Source organism: Sorex fumeus, unplaced genomic scaffold (assembly GCF_029834395.1).
Source record: "Sorex fumeus unplaced genomic scaffold, SorFum_2.1 ptg000072l, whole genome shotgun sequence".
NCBI lineage: Eukaryota > Metazoa > Chordata > Mammalia > Eulipotyphla > Soricidae > Sorex > Sorex fumeus.
In genome coordinates this window covers 49,208,691-49,222,395 of record NW_026606129.1, presented here as the reverse complement: position 1 = coordinate 49,222,395, position 13,705 = coordinate 49,208,691, and the positions used below count along the sequence as shown (strand labels likewise).

General features: G+C 45.7%; 1 protein-coding gene across 4 annotated transcripts; it reads left to right on the top strand.

The window, feature by feature from the left end:
* The first annotated feature begins 4,415 nt into the window (after positions 1 to 4,415).
* Positions 4,416 to 13,411, top strand: LOC130037647 (nucleoside diphosphate kinase 6). 4 transcript variants are annotated; one of them, XM_056129546.1, is made up of 7 exons: positions 4,443 to 4,533; positions 5,932 to 6,069; positions 8,586 to 8,680; positions 10,528 to 10,630; positions 11,178 to 11,217; positions 11,960 to 12,120; positions 12,618 to 13,411. In XM_056129546.1, exons 3-7 carry the CDS (start codon positions 8,591 to 8,593, stop codon positions 12,782 to 12,784), a joined length of 561 nt encoding a protein of 186 aa, XP_055985521.1. In that variant the 5' UTR covers positions 4,443 to 4,533; positions 5,932 to 6,069; positions 8,586 to 8,590; the 3' UTR covers positions 12,785 to 13,411. The 4 variants fall into 4 exon arrangements, with proteins under 4 accessions (XP_055985520.1, XP_055985522.1, XP_055985521.1 ...); XM_056129544.1 differs by having other exon boundaries at positions 5,932 to 6,090; XM_056129545.1 differs by lacking the exon at positions 5,932 to 6,069 and having other exon boundaries at positions 4,416 to 4,533.
* The last annotated feature ends 294 nt before the right edge of the window (positions 13,412 to 13,705 follow it).

Below are 13,705 nucleotides of genomic sequence, written 5' to 3'. Positions count from 1 at the left end.
GATTCACATAGGCTTCGACATCCTTAGCTCTCCTCTTTTCTGCTCACTTCCATTGTTGTTGTTGTTGTTTTCTCTCCAATGAAATTGGAATTTCTCTTGCCTGTCTTAATACAGAATAATTATTTAACATTCATCTAAATAAACTATGGATATAGTTACAAATGTGGTAGTTATCTCTTAATTTCCCCAAGTTTGATTTATTTATCTATTTACTTATTTATTTATACTTCTCTTACAGGAAGTTGCCTAAACTCACCATGAGAATTATAGAACTTGCTGAATCCCCAGATGATCAATTTGGCTCTTTAAGTATAGTCCACTTAGAGGTGAATGCTAAAGAAAATCAACAATTGTGATCAAACTCATTGATTTGCTTTTTAATAAATGACTCTCAGCAGAAAATCTGGCTGGCAAACATTTCTCTTGGTTAATACAAATCTTTTACAAATATTAGTGGTACTATGCTCTCTTACTCAAACTACATGACTTGGACACTAGATTAGTTCACTCTTTTTTTTTCTTCTTTTTTGTGGGGGGACTTGGGGGGATTGGTGCCATACCCAGTAGTGCTCAGGACTTACTTCTGGATCTGCATTCAGGGATCATTCCTGGGCATTGAATCCAGGTCAACTGTGTGCAAGGCAAGTGACCTACTTGCTGTAATATTGCTCTGACAACAAGTCTATATTCTCTTTTTGTGAATTGCCACTAAAGACTCTTCCATTAGTTTAGTGGTTAACTAGTTAAGCATTCCTTAACTATATGAACAAGTATTTAAATGAAATGCAAATATTTGAGGAATGTCCAGTCTTTAGATGACCAGACTTTGCTCAAGTACTCTGGTCAGTGGTCAGGCATACACTTCACAAGTCTGCCCTCCAGTCAACTTCTTGCTCCTCAGGCCATTAATATCAGCTCGATGCTTTCCCTGGCATCTAAGTTTTGAGTTGATGTTTGGTTATTTTATTTACTAGACAATTTTGTTTTTGGTTAGGTTTAGTTTTGGAGTCACACCCACCAATACTCAGGAGACTCTGTGCTCTGTGCTCAGGGATCACTCCTGTAGACAGTAGCCTTTGACCACTGAGCACTGCTGGAGAGCCCCATGCTATAAAAATTTAAGTTTGGAACAAGTATTTAAATGAAAAGAAAGTATGTGAGGAATGTCCAGTCTTTAGATGACCAGACTTTGCAAAGAGACTCTGATCAATGGTCAGGTATATACTTCACAAATCTGCCCTCCAATGAACTTCTTCTCCTCAGACCATCAACATCAGCTTGATGCCTTCCCTGGCATCTAAGTTTTGTGTGGTGAGACTTAAATGAGTCAGCGTTTGTGAGTAATTAGAAACTTATTATGATGATGTATTATTCCAAGTATTGTGCTTACTGATCTTCCTTTGAATAAAACTCTGAATCTCCTTTATGATATTGTTGAAATTTCTCAAATCAGATTATAATGCATTGAAACCCAGGTCATTCATATGACACAAATATAGCTCAGTAGTGATGAAAACTCTCAGATTGTAAGTATTGCCTTTTTGGAGGCATGAGTTTCTTCATTTGTATTTATGTGGTCATTGCTCATGATAAGAAAATGGAGGGGATGTGGCTGGAGAGCACTTGTGGGTAGGGCACTTGCCTTGCATGTGGTCAACCTGGGTTCGATTTCAGCACTACACATGGTTCCTTGAACCCCATGATTCAGAATAAAAACATGAAAGAGAAACTAAAGAGTAATAGAAAATTTCACAAAATAATGCATGAGGAGGGAAGAGAGGGTGGGAAAAGTGACAGTATAGTGGGTAGAGTGCTTAGCTTGAACATGGCCCCCCTGGGTTCTATCCCAGGCACTCCGTATGGTCTCCCAAACTTTCCAGGAGTAATCCCTGAGCGCAGAGCTAGGAATATGTCCTGAGAACCCTGAATATGGCAAAAAAAAATAAATAAAAATAAAACAAAACCAACCCCTTCCCCATCCAAAAAAAAAAAAGGATAGTAACTTTATAGTAGAAAAGTAAGCTGGGTTAGATAAGGACTAGGGCCAAGACCTAAAGCTTAGGACTCGAGTTTAAAGTTCAAAGGTCAGAATTATAAGGCCATCTTGAGAAATGAATGAGTCACAGTAAAACTATGAGCTATAAATAGGTTACAAGTCAAATAAATTAGACCCCTGTCAGTGATTTGGGTTAGGAAATAGGATGAAGGGGAAGGATCAGGGACTAGAGTTGGGAATTATTTTTTTTTGTTGTTATTTTTGGTGCCACATCCAGAGGTGCTCAGGACTTATTCCTGGTAGACTCTGGGGACCATTTTGGGTGCCAGGGATCAAACTCAGGTCAGCCATGGTTGTGCGTTGAGAGTAACAACAGATCCTCAGAGAACACTCCTGGGGCTTATCATACCCAAAGTCCTCTCTCCCTTAGAGAAACCAACAATAGTAACCCTAAAAGGACTCTTCAGGGTGAGTATGCAGACTCTGGAAAAGGCTTATTGCCTCTCATGCCACAAGAAACAGCTACCTATTCTCTAAGGATCCACTAACCACCAACGCCAGCATGAACAGTGTGGAGACAAACTCCCTGCTGTACATCTACACAATGGAAAACTATGCATCTGTCAGGAGAGATGAAGTCATGAACTTTGCTTATAAATGGATAGACATGGAGAGTATCATGCTAAGTGAAATGAGTCAGAAAGAAAAGGACAGACATAGAAGGACTGCATTCATTTGTGAAGTATAAAACAACATAACATGAGGCTGACACCTAAGGACAGTAGATACATGAGACAGGTAGATTGCTCCATATTGGAAGCCTGCCTCATGAGCAAACGGGAGAAGGCAGCTGGAATAGAGAAGAGATCACTAAGAAAATGATGGCTTGAGGAACTAGTCGGGATGGGAGATGTATGCAGAAAGTAGATAAAGGACCAAACATGATAACCTCTCAGTGTCTGTATTGCAAACCATAATGCCCAAAAGTAGAGAGAGTATGAAGGGGAATATTATCTGCCATGGAGGCAGGGGGAGGGTGGGAAAGGGGGGGTATACCGGGGATATTGGTGGTGGGGAAAATACACTGGTGGAGGGATGGCTGTTTGATCATTGTGTGATTGCAACCCAAACATGAAAGCTTGTAACTATCTCAAGGTGATTCAATAAAATAAAAAAAATTTAAAAATAAAAAGAAAAGAACTCCCTGCTTTGCCCACGACCTCAAACTTCTCGTTTCCTTTCCCAACCAGCAAATTCCAATTGAGCATTAAAATCTCTGTGGGGGAAAAAAAAATCTCTGTGGGGTGTAGGACATGCGTTCTCAAATCAACTCTTGTCTTTCAAGTAATTGGCCTTCAGCGGGTGCCCAAACTAGAAACTTGGGTTTGATAACAGTTTAAGGGTCACTCTCCACCTGTTTGTCAGTAATTGTAGACAAAGTTTTGGAGTTATGAGGGTTACACTGCAATTCCCATAGTAAAAAGGTGGTGGGATTTATTTATAATGAACATGAAAGGACCGGAGAGGTGGAGCACCAGGCTGGAGCCCATACCCTCCCACCAGGCACAAAGCCCCAGGTTCGAGCCCTGTCACTGCATGACGTGTCAAGCACATCATTTGGGGTGGTGTAAACAAAAACGAAACAGGGCAAAAGAAAATAAAAGGGTGCCCTTATTACGAATTAAAATATGCTCTCCTTAGAACAACGCAGAAAAATAAAAACACTCAATGAAATTAACAGTCACAATGGTTAAAACAGTGAAGAGAAAAGCCTGTGTCAGGAAGGGTCTCCAGGAATCACATAAGCCGAGCAAGTCCAAGAAGAAAAGCAGAACTTTGAGCCCGAGCAACAGACAATATAGCGAGTGGGTTGAGAACAATAAGCCTCTTGACCACCGCCAGCCGCCCACAAACACTGGGCGCCAACCATGTGCCAGGCATGACCCACTACAAAGACTGGAGGAGAAAGAGAGTCGGGCAAGATCCACGCCGGGGAGGGGGGGGGTGGCTGGAGCGGTAACACAGCGGGTAGGGAGTTTGCCTTGCACGCGGCCACCCGGGTTCGATTCCCAGCATCCCATAAGGTCCCCTGAGCACCGCCAGGAGTAATTCCTGAGTACAAAGTCAGGAGTAACCCCTGTGCATCGCCGGGTGTGACCCAAAAAGAAAAAAAAATCAACGCCAGGCCAGAGGACCCCCTAGAAACTCTCTTCCAGTCACTTCAGCCGCCCGCGGCCAAACGCCAGCCGAGTCCTACCGCAAGCCAGAGGGCGCGCAGCTCTACACCGCCGCCGCCGGCCGGGCCAGCAGCTCCGTCCCGCCCCGCCCACCAAGCGTGGCCACGCCCACTCGCTCGCCGGTCCTGGCCTCACCGCAAGGCCCCTCCCAGCAGGGGCTGCCCGTTCAACTGCCTGAAAGACCCCGCTCGCATCTCATAGGGTGGCTAGTGCGGTGCCTGGTGGCGGGCCCAGCGACAGGAGGGCCAGGTGAATCCGGACCTAAACTCCTGCTAGACTCCAAATAATCCAGCATCTGGGGTGAGCTCTGTGCCCCGAGTACAAGGGGTAGAGATGGCGCGGCTGCAGACTTGCAGAAAGTGGGCCAGAGGTGGGGTAGGGGCCAAATCAGCAGTTCAGGCTGTAAGTCAAAGGGCTGTGGGGCGGGGCTTTCGATGTTGGGGGTCGGAGGCGGAGTTTTAGGGGCTGCCGGCCTCCGCCCTGGAGGGAAAACTTGGAGCTTGGCTCCCACCCTCCCAGAGGAGAGGAATGGATGTTTGGGTTTTAGGCCTCAAAACGCCCAGGCAACTTTTGAAATTCGTAATTTTACGATGAAGTGACCTTTACTTTGAGCAGATTTCATTGACCTGTCAGCATTTTTTGTAACCCAAACGCCAAGCCAGCCATGACTTCGATGGCATTAGAACCGCGTCCTCCACTGGAGAGCCCCAGAATGGCCTTGGAATAGCTCAATCTGGTTCATTCGCCAATTCATTCAACAGATACTGTTGAAGGCGAGCCCTAAGTACTTTGCGTAGATACTGAGATTAGGATAGTAAGCAGAACAGATCCCTGCTTTCCTGAAAGTGACCTTCAGGACAAAAACACATAACAAGAAAACTTGCTAGGAGCCAGGAGGAAATGTAAGGGGAAGTGAGAGGTAAGGTCTGGTATGAGAGGTAACCACAGTCGGCAGATTCTGGAGGGCAAAAACTTCTCACCCAGAGGCTCTCTGAACAGAAGGTCTCAGCTGTGAGACCCATAGTCAGGAGTAGAAGTAAATTAATGAGTATGACGGTCCAGATGAAGCTTGAGAGCAGGCATGAGAATTGATAAGGTTAGGCAGGCCACGATTTGGGGGTTATCACAAAAGCAGGTTACATGTGAAAGGGTTCAGGAGAAGAACCATATCATTAAACGTTCATTTTTAGGGACTGGAGCAAAAGTGTTTGCCTTGCCCGCAACATTCATGGGTTGGATCTCCGGCATCCCATAAAGTCCCCAGAGCATCACCGGGAGTAATTCCTGAGTACAGAGCCAGGAGAGCACTGCCAGGTGTGGCCCCAACCCCCCCCCCCCAAAAAAACCCTGCATTTTTAGTTTATTGTGGAAAGCAGATTGTAGAGCGTGGCAAGTGTAGAAACTGAGGGCTGGAGTAATAGTATAGTGAATAGGGTGCTTGCCTTGTACATAGCCAACACAGGTTCAATTCCTGATGCCATGTATGGTCCCCGAGCCCCACCAGAGTGATTCTTGAGCACAGGAGTAAACCCAGAGCAAAGCAGATTGTGCCTTCCCTCTTCCCTCCCCCCCCAAAAAAAAAATAGAATAGAAAGTGAGAGACCAGTAAAGAAGGCTGTGCAGAAATCCAAGAAGAAAGAAAATAATCTGTTTCGGTTTTTTTCCTGTTTTTTTTTGGCCACATTCGGATGTACTCAGGAATCACTCCTGGTGCGCTCCATGTACAAGGCAAACCCTCTCCATGGTGTACTGCCTCTTCAGCCATGAAGTCTTGAACTGGAGTGGGAACTATCGAGAGGGAAAGAAACTGAAGAATTGTAGAACTGCCAGAGCTTGGTAATGCCGTGTGAATGGAAGGTAAGGGAAGGAAGGTGTCAGGGAATCACTCTCTTTAGAGGTATGGCAGAGATTCAGCTTACTCTTGCTTTTCTCACTGCCTGTGTAAAAGAGGATTGATTGGCTGATCTTATCCTGGTTAGCCTGGGCTTACCATGGGTAGGAGTTGGAGCCTCAAACTGGAAAATGGCAAAAAGACAAGAGTAGAAGGAACCCTAGTGTAGTTTCTTCAGTTCAGCCTGATCCTAGCATCACCTTTAACATGATTCAGGTTGTATTTCAGGATAAGAGATAGAGGCCAGAACAATATAGTACAACGGGTAGGGCGTTTGCCTTGGATGTGGCCAACCCAGGTTCATCCCCAGCATCCCATGTGGTCCCGCAAGCACTGCCAGGAGTAATTCCTAAGTGCAGAGCCAGGAGTAACCCCTGAGCAAAAATAAATAAATAAATAAATAAGAGATTATTTGAGTTTTGTCCAGATACTATTTATAGAGCCTTATGTATTTGTTAGCAAATTTGGGGGTTTCACCATGTAAAAGATCTAATCCTTAAGTTCAATCACATCTGCAGAGGTAATTGATTTCTCACATGTAATAGCATATTACACTTGGTAGAGACTTAAATCTCCCTTAGCTCAGTTTATAAAATGATTTGCGTTTAGTGCATCATGTCCACCATTATTTATTGAACTCTTATGCTTAGCTAAATACTAGAAATACAAAGATGAATATAATTAATAACTGATGAAACACTTCTGTACCAGCACTGTTTCTGTTATTTCAGATACAAAATCATTGCAACTACTCTCTGACCCAGGAGTTGCCTGCCTATAAGATTTTTTTATTTGGGCAGAGAAGATCCTGACCTAGATATTAGATTAGATAAGAAATGGTGGCGCCAGGGCAAGGGTAGAGTAGATAAGGTGCTTGCCTTGCACACAGCCAACCTAGGTTCAATTTCCAACATCCCATATGATCCCCCAAGCTTGCCAGCAGTGATCCCTGGATGCACAGCCAGGAGTAAACCCTAAGCACTGCTAGGTGTGGCTGAAAAAGGGAGGAAAAAAGTACTGTAGCACTGTAGCTCCTTTCTCCCATCGTTCATCGATTTGCTCCAGTGGGCCCAGTAACATTGTGAGACATGTTGTTACTGTGTTTGGCATATCGAATATGTCACAGGGAGCTTGCCAGTCTTTGCCGTGTGGGTGAGATACACTCAGTAGCTTGCCCGGCTCTCCGAGAGGGGCGGAGAAATCGAACTCGGGTGGGCCCCGTTGGCCGCATGCAAGGCAAACGCCCTACCCGCTGTGCTATTGCTCCAGCCCGAAAAAGGGAGGAAAAAAGAAAGAAATATTTTACTGTGTACCCAGCTGACATTAGGTTAACAGCAACATTTCAGTTCTTGTTCACTCAGTCTTCCAGGGTTTTGGGGGGGACTGGAGATAGGGGGTGTGATTGTTGTTTTAGTCTGGGTTTACACCTAGTAGTGCTCTGGATCTATTCCCTACCGTGTGCCCAAGGTTTGCTCCCAGCAGTGCTTATAGGACTGCCAGGGGTTGAACTTGAACCATTGCATGTGCCTTGAGCTATCTTTCTGGCCCCCCAGTCCTCATTTAGACATAATGGGTAAGTACTATGGGATAAAAGGGACTCACTAGTGGAAATGCATACTATACCATCATCACCAAGCTGTTTCAGAGCTTAAATTGTAAATCCCCTATAGAATATAATGGAAATTGGGCCTAGAGCAATAGTATAGTGGATAAGGCACTTGTCTGTCATGTGGCCAACTGGGCTTGCTCCCCGGCACCTCATATGGTCCCCCAAACCTCTCTAGGAGTTACCCATGAGCACAGAGCGAGGAGTAAGCCCTGAGTACAGCTAGTGTGGCCCATTTTAATTTCTCTTGAATTGGTAATTCCTCTGAAAGCTTACAGTCGCACAAATGAAAACATAAAAATATTCCACAGAGCAACTTGAATAACACCCTGTACTGCTCTCTTCCCTCAATTCCATAAGCACTTTAATACGATAAGATAGGGGCCAGGGAGATGGGTCAAAGGTCTGGATCACATGCATTATATTGTGAGAACACTGAGTTCATTCCCCAGCTATGCATGGTCACCTTAGCTCCCCTAGGAGTGGCATGCCAAGCTGGTAGTAGCCCCTGAGCACTGCCATATGTGGCAGAACAACAATAATGTGAAACCACAGGGATACTACAGGGGTTATTTTTGCATGCAGCCAAACCCAGTTAGATCCCCAGCACCACATATGGCCTCCCAAGCGTTTCTAGGAGTGATCCCTATGCACAGAGCTCCTGGGCACTACTGGACGCGGCCCCAACCTCCCCCCACCAAACTAATAATAATGTGCAATCCTATTGTGTTACTGTCCTGTGCTTTATGAGTGTCAGAAGAGTGAGCCCTGGTGGCTTAGGAAGCTGCAGAGCTCCAGAGCAGGGAGGGTGGGACTGCAGCACCTACGGGGCCCTGACCAGCTTTCTGATGGCAGGAGAGATGACCTCAATCCTGCGAAGCCCTCAGGCTCTCCAGCTCACTCTGGCCCTGATCAAGCCTGATGCCGTTGCTCACCCACTCATGCTAGAGGTAAGAATGAATGCTAAGCCTCTCCCATAGGCCCTGGGCAGTGCTTCTCTTTCAGGTTTCACACTCTGCTTCTCTTTCAGGCCAGTTGTGAAGACTGGTGGCGCAGTCCTGTGCTAGATGCTCTAAAGGGGAAAACAGAAACCATGGACTCTTACCTTAATTCTAGAAATCTCTCGGAGAATTGGAGCTGATATAAATTATAGGAAAGAATCCAATACAATGATAAGAACCAAATCTTGGGGCCAAACAGGTAGTACAGCGGGTAAGGCACTTGCCTTGCACGCAGCAAACCCAAATTCAATCCCCAGCATCCCATATGGTCCCCACAAAGAGTGATTCTTGAGTGCAGGGCCAGGAGTAATGCCTGAGCATCTTCAAGTGTGACCCAAAGACCAAGAAAAAGTAGCACCAAACCTCAAGACATTGTGTATATATTAGTTTCATGTGCTACATAACAAATTACCACAGATTTGGTAACATTTTAAAAATGCTCATATAGGGACCTGAGCAATAGTACAGAGGGTAGAACATTTACCATGTAAGCACAGCTGATCCGGGTTCAGTCCCTGGAATACTATATGGTCTCCTGCCAGGAGTAATTCCTGAGTCAAGAGCCAGAAGTAACCCCTGAGCACGGCCAGGTGTGGCCCCAAAAACCTAACTAAGTAAAATAAACAGGCTTATTTAATTAACTCACAGTTCTTGAAGTTGAAGGGCCAGTAGCCTTCACTGGGTTCTTTCCTTAACTTCTCCCAAGGCCAAAGTTAAGGTACCAGCAGATTGTACTATTATGTGGAGGGAAGAAACTACTTATAAACTCATTTAGGTGCTTGCCACGATTTGCCTTCTTTGCTTATAGTGCTGAATTCCCCATTTGTGGCCTTTCAGTGGGAACAGCTCATTTTCTCGAGAGCATTCGCATTCCTCATCACATATTGTTATCCATCTTTAAGACTGCAGATGCATCAAATACTTCTCATGCTTCAAATCCCTCCTGACTTCTATAGCTCCCAACTAGATAAAACAGCACGGTTTGGATTTTTTTTGCCTGTGCTTGGGGGTTACTCCCAGCAGTGCTTGAGGACATGCAGTGGTGGGGATCGAACCTCCTCTTCCCACATGCAAAGAATGCACTCAGCGATGAGCTATTAATCTGGTCCCAAACTCTCTTTTAAAGAGCCTGTGTGGGATAGATAGTTATATAGATAATTATCTATCTGTACTGAGAGTTAGTGGGTAAGGTTCCCACCTTGCATGTTGGCCAACCTGGGTGTGATTCCCTCACCCCATTTGGTCCCCCAAGCACTGCTGAGTATGGAAAAAAAAAAGCCCGCTAATTAATTAGGACAATCTGAATAACCTCCCTTTCATTTAAAGCAAAGTCAAGTGATTAGTAAGATTAATCACACCTGCAAAATCCTTGTGCTAGTATTATAATCATACTGCTTCACATTTACAATCCTGGAGATTAGGGCGTGGAATCTTGGTGGGACTAGGCTATGGTCTGTTTAAGATAATGCCTGCCCTGGGCCCACAAGTACTAGCTGAGCAGCACGGTGAAGTAAGCCCACTGGGATGCAGAAGAATATGGGCTGGAGTTAAGAGGGGTGTTGGGAAGGACGCCCCCCCCCCCCCCTTAACCTGAGGATTGCACCATGTGACTTTACCTCCTCACGCTTATTTCTCTCTTGATCCACCAACAGGATAGATCCTGAAGGTGTGAGCTCCCAGGAGACCTCAGTTTAGTCATACTGGATCTCCTACTCACTCATACGGTCCTTGGATTTCCTACTCACTCATATGGTCCTATTGACTGATTTCTATCTCTGGGGGGGGTGTTTATCCAGGCTATTCATCAGCAGATTCTGAGCAACAAGTTCCTTATCGTCAGAATGAGAGAACTTCTGTGGAGGAAAGAAGACTGCCAGAGATTTTACCAGGAGCATGAAGGTAAGACCAACAGTCCTCTGAACAGGAGACTCCCAAAAGGCAAGCTAGGGAGATTTTATCTGGATGCCAATAACAGACTTTCCAATGTGCCACTTGTCCAGTTGCAATCAGTCTCCTCAGATCTTGAGTTTATACACACTTTCTCATGATTATTGGAATTTAAAACGTTTGTTCTTCCATGAAGGTTTACTTCATAGTCCCAACCAAAAACTTAATATTTGTCCTGGTAACATTGAATGATCCGTTTGGTATTTACTCTGTCAACTGGTGTTCTAGTGCATATAGACTTTCCTTTAGTTCTCTAATAAATAGCTCTATGAGACAGGTGTTGTTATGTCCTCAGTCTACAGATTGGATAATTTACCTAAAACTTTACTGGTTGCAAGTGTGGTCGAGCCTGAATTCAGATCCAAGGTGTGTTAGATTCTGAGGCCCCTTTTCTTTTCTTTTCTTTTCTTTTCTTTTCTTTTCTTTTCTTTTTCTGAGTAAGAAGGCAGAAAGCTCCCTTAGATGTCAGTGTCTTGATGAAGGTCCTCTGTCTTTGCAGGGCGTTTTTTCTATCAGCGGTTGGTGGAGTTCATGGCCAGGTACTTCTAATTTTGGTCTGAGTATCTTTTTTTTTTTTTAAGTATAGCAAGTTTTATTTCGAAATTTTGAGGAAGGGGTGGGGAGAGAGAAAGAGCAAGAGAACAAGTGGTGGGGTGGGAGAAACATGCGCAAGTGTGGTTCCACCATCTTAATTCACTGGAATATATATTCCCTGACCCCAGAATAGATTCATAAATTGTACCTGCTGCTCTAAAGTTGGTATCAGTGTCTGATGTGTAAAGAAACATGGTGGGGACTTGCCTTGCACGTGGCCAACCCTGGTTCGATCCCAGCATCCCACCAAGCACCTCCAAGAGTAATTCTTCAGTGCAGAACCAGGAGGGGTTGCTCCATGATCATTGTCAGGTGTATCCTCCCAAAATATATACAAAAAAAATTCGAACAGGCTAATGGAGCCACCGCTGACCTGCTGGCCCCCTGTTACATAGTGGTTCCTTGTTTAATGCTGTATAAGAATATTGGTGAAGTGCTTCCCTCAGGGGTCATCTGCATTCCAACTCGGGATATGTAATTACTGAATGCTCCCTAGCAGTTATGTTGATCTCTGTGATGTCAGCAGTGGCCCTCCATCCCCTTGCATTTGAAGCAGGAGTGTTGGTACTCAGCTAGGAAGGCAGAGAAAGATGGGCTGTCCAGTGTGCGGTTTTTTCTGCCCTGCTCACAGTACGCACTCTCAAGCCATCTTGGCCAGGCTCCTAACCCATGCTCTTTTGTTCCCAGTGGGCCAATCCGAGCCTACATCCTTGCCCACGAGGATGCCATCCAATTCTGGAGGAAACTGATGGGGCCAACCAGAGTGTTTCAAGCACGCTATATGGCCCCAGATTCAATTCGTGGGAGTCTCGGCCTCACTGACACCCGCAACACCACTCATGGCTCTGGTAAGTTTTCCTCCCTTGGCCACATTTGAAAGTAAGAGAAGGTGGCTTAGGGTCAGTGGGCAGACTGGTGGGCTGAGAGCTAGGTACCCCCACTGAGCATTGAGCTTTCTTGCCAGTTTCCATTCTTTCTTGCTTCTTTTTTAAAGTGTTATTTATTTATTTACTTATTTATTTTAGTACTCAGAGCATACTCTTTGTTCTGTGCTCAGGGATCATTCCTGGCGGCTCAGGGAATCATTCAGGGTGCCAGGGATCAAACCTGGGTCAGTTGCATGCAAGGCAAGGCAAGCTCCTTGCCTGCTGTATTATCTCTCTGCCTCCCACTTTTACTTCTGGCCTGTTGTGCCATCTCAGCAGATACAGCTTCTGGATTTCCTTGACATGCCCGAGGACTTGGCAGAAATAGAAGCCAGTTTCCTGAGCCTGATTGTGACTGCCTCATGCCTCTTTTCCACACTCCTGATGAGAGCCCTTTCTCTGTCTTACCTCCCTTTCAGACTCGGTGGTCTCAGCCCGGCGAGAGATTGCAGCCTTCTTCCCTGACTTCAGTGAACAGCGCTGGTATGAGGAGGAGGAGCCACAGTTGCGCTGTGGCCGTGTCCACTACAGTCCAGAGGGAGGCATTCACTGTGCAGCCAGCACAGGAGCCCCGGGACCAGAATGATGCAGCCTCCGTCTGTGGAGTCCAGTGACAGTGCCGAGTCCTTTCTCAGGGAGAACTTTAGCCTGGAGCATGTTCTCGAACCAAGGGGTCAGGGCTTGTGGTGGCATCTGCATGGGACATTGTGACCTCCTTCAGCATCAAGCTCTCTACCTCGTCTCCAGATTGCTCTTAAGGTGGCTCAGAGGAATGAGGCTCACCTTTCGTGGAGAGAGCTGCTCCTCCTTTTTCAAGAGGAGTTTGCTAATTGGCTGCTTTAAAATGCCATGATTCTGTATAAGCAATGTCTGGCCTGGCTTCCTCAACGATAGCGTTCTGCTGGATGCACGAGACTGGAAGCCCACCTTTGTGTGCTTTCTCTCTATCTTTAGTGGTCTCAGTTAATCCTGTCCTGATGCCAGCTCTCTGATTGAGCTGAGTGATAAAAGAATTGTGTGGGAATCCTCCAGTAGGCTCAGACACAGGCCGTGTGCAGTTTGGGTAGTGCATAAAGGCACGCTGGTGACATAGCTGAGGGCAGGATCCGTGCCTTCTCCTGGAAAAGGAAAATGGTGGGTCTGCCCAAAAGAGACATGCTTTTATGGCTATTTTTCGAGTTTACACAAAGCCAATAAAGGTAGCCATGACTGTGTTATGACTGAGTGCTACAGGTTGTTGCTGCAGGACAGATTACCTTAAAATGCCCACAAACACAGACCCTGACCCAACCTGGGAGTTGAGAAAGGAAACATACTAGATAATTCCCAGAGTGAAAATGAAATGTTACTGGAAAGAGTTACCAGTCACCATGCCTTGTGTGACAGGGTTGTCCTTATCTAAGGAGCACAGGTTTGATGAACTTGTCGGGTCCACTGATGTTCACACATGAAGGCATGAAGGGCCCTTGGCCGTGGGCAACACCAGCCAGGAATAGGCCCTGCGACT

What these genes read in the sequence shown, in the direction of transcription:
- LOC130037647 (XM_056129544.1), top strand. An exon ending in CTCACCCACTCATGCTAGAG is followed by an intron (nt 8,681 to 10,527) that starts GTAAGAATGAAT and finishes GTGTTTATCCAG; the next exon opens with GCTATTCATCAGCAGATTCT. An exon ending in TTGGTGGAGTTCATGGCCAG is followed by an intron (nt 11,218 to 11,959) that starts GTACTTCTAATT and finishes TTTTGTTCCCAG; the next exon opens with TGGGCCAATCCGAGCCTACA.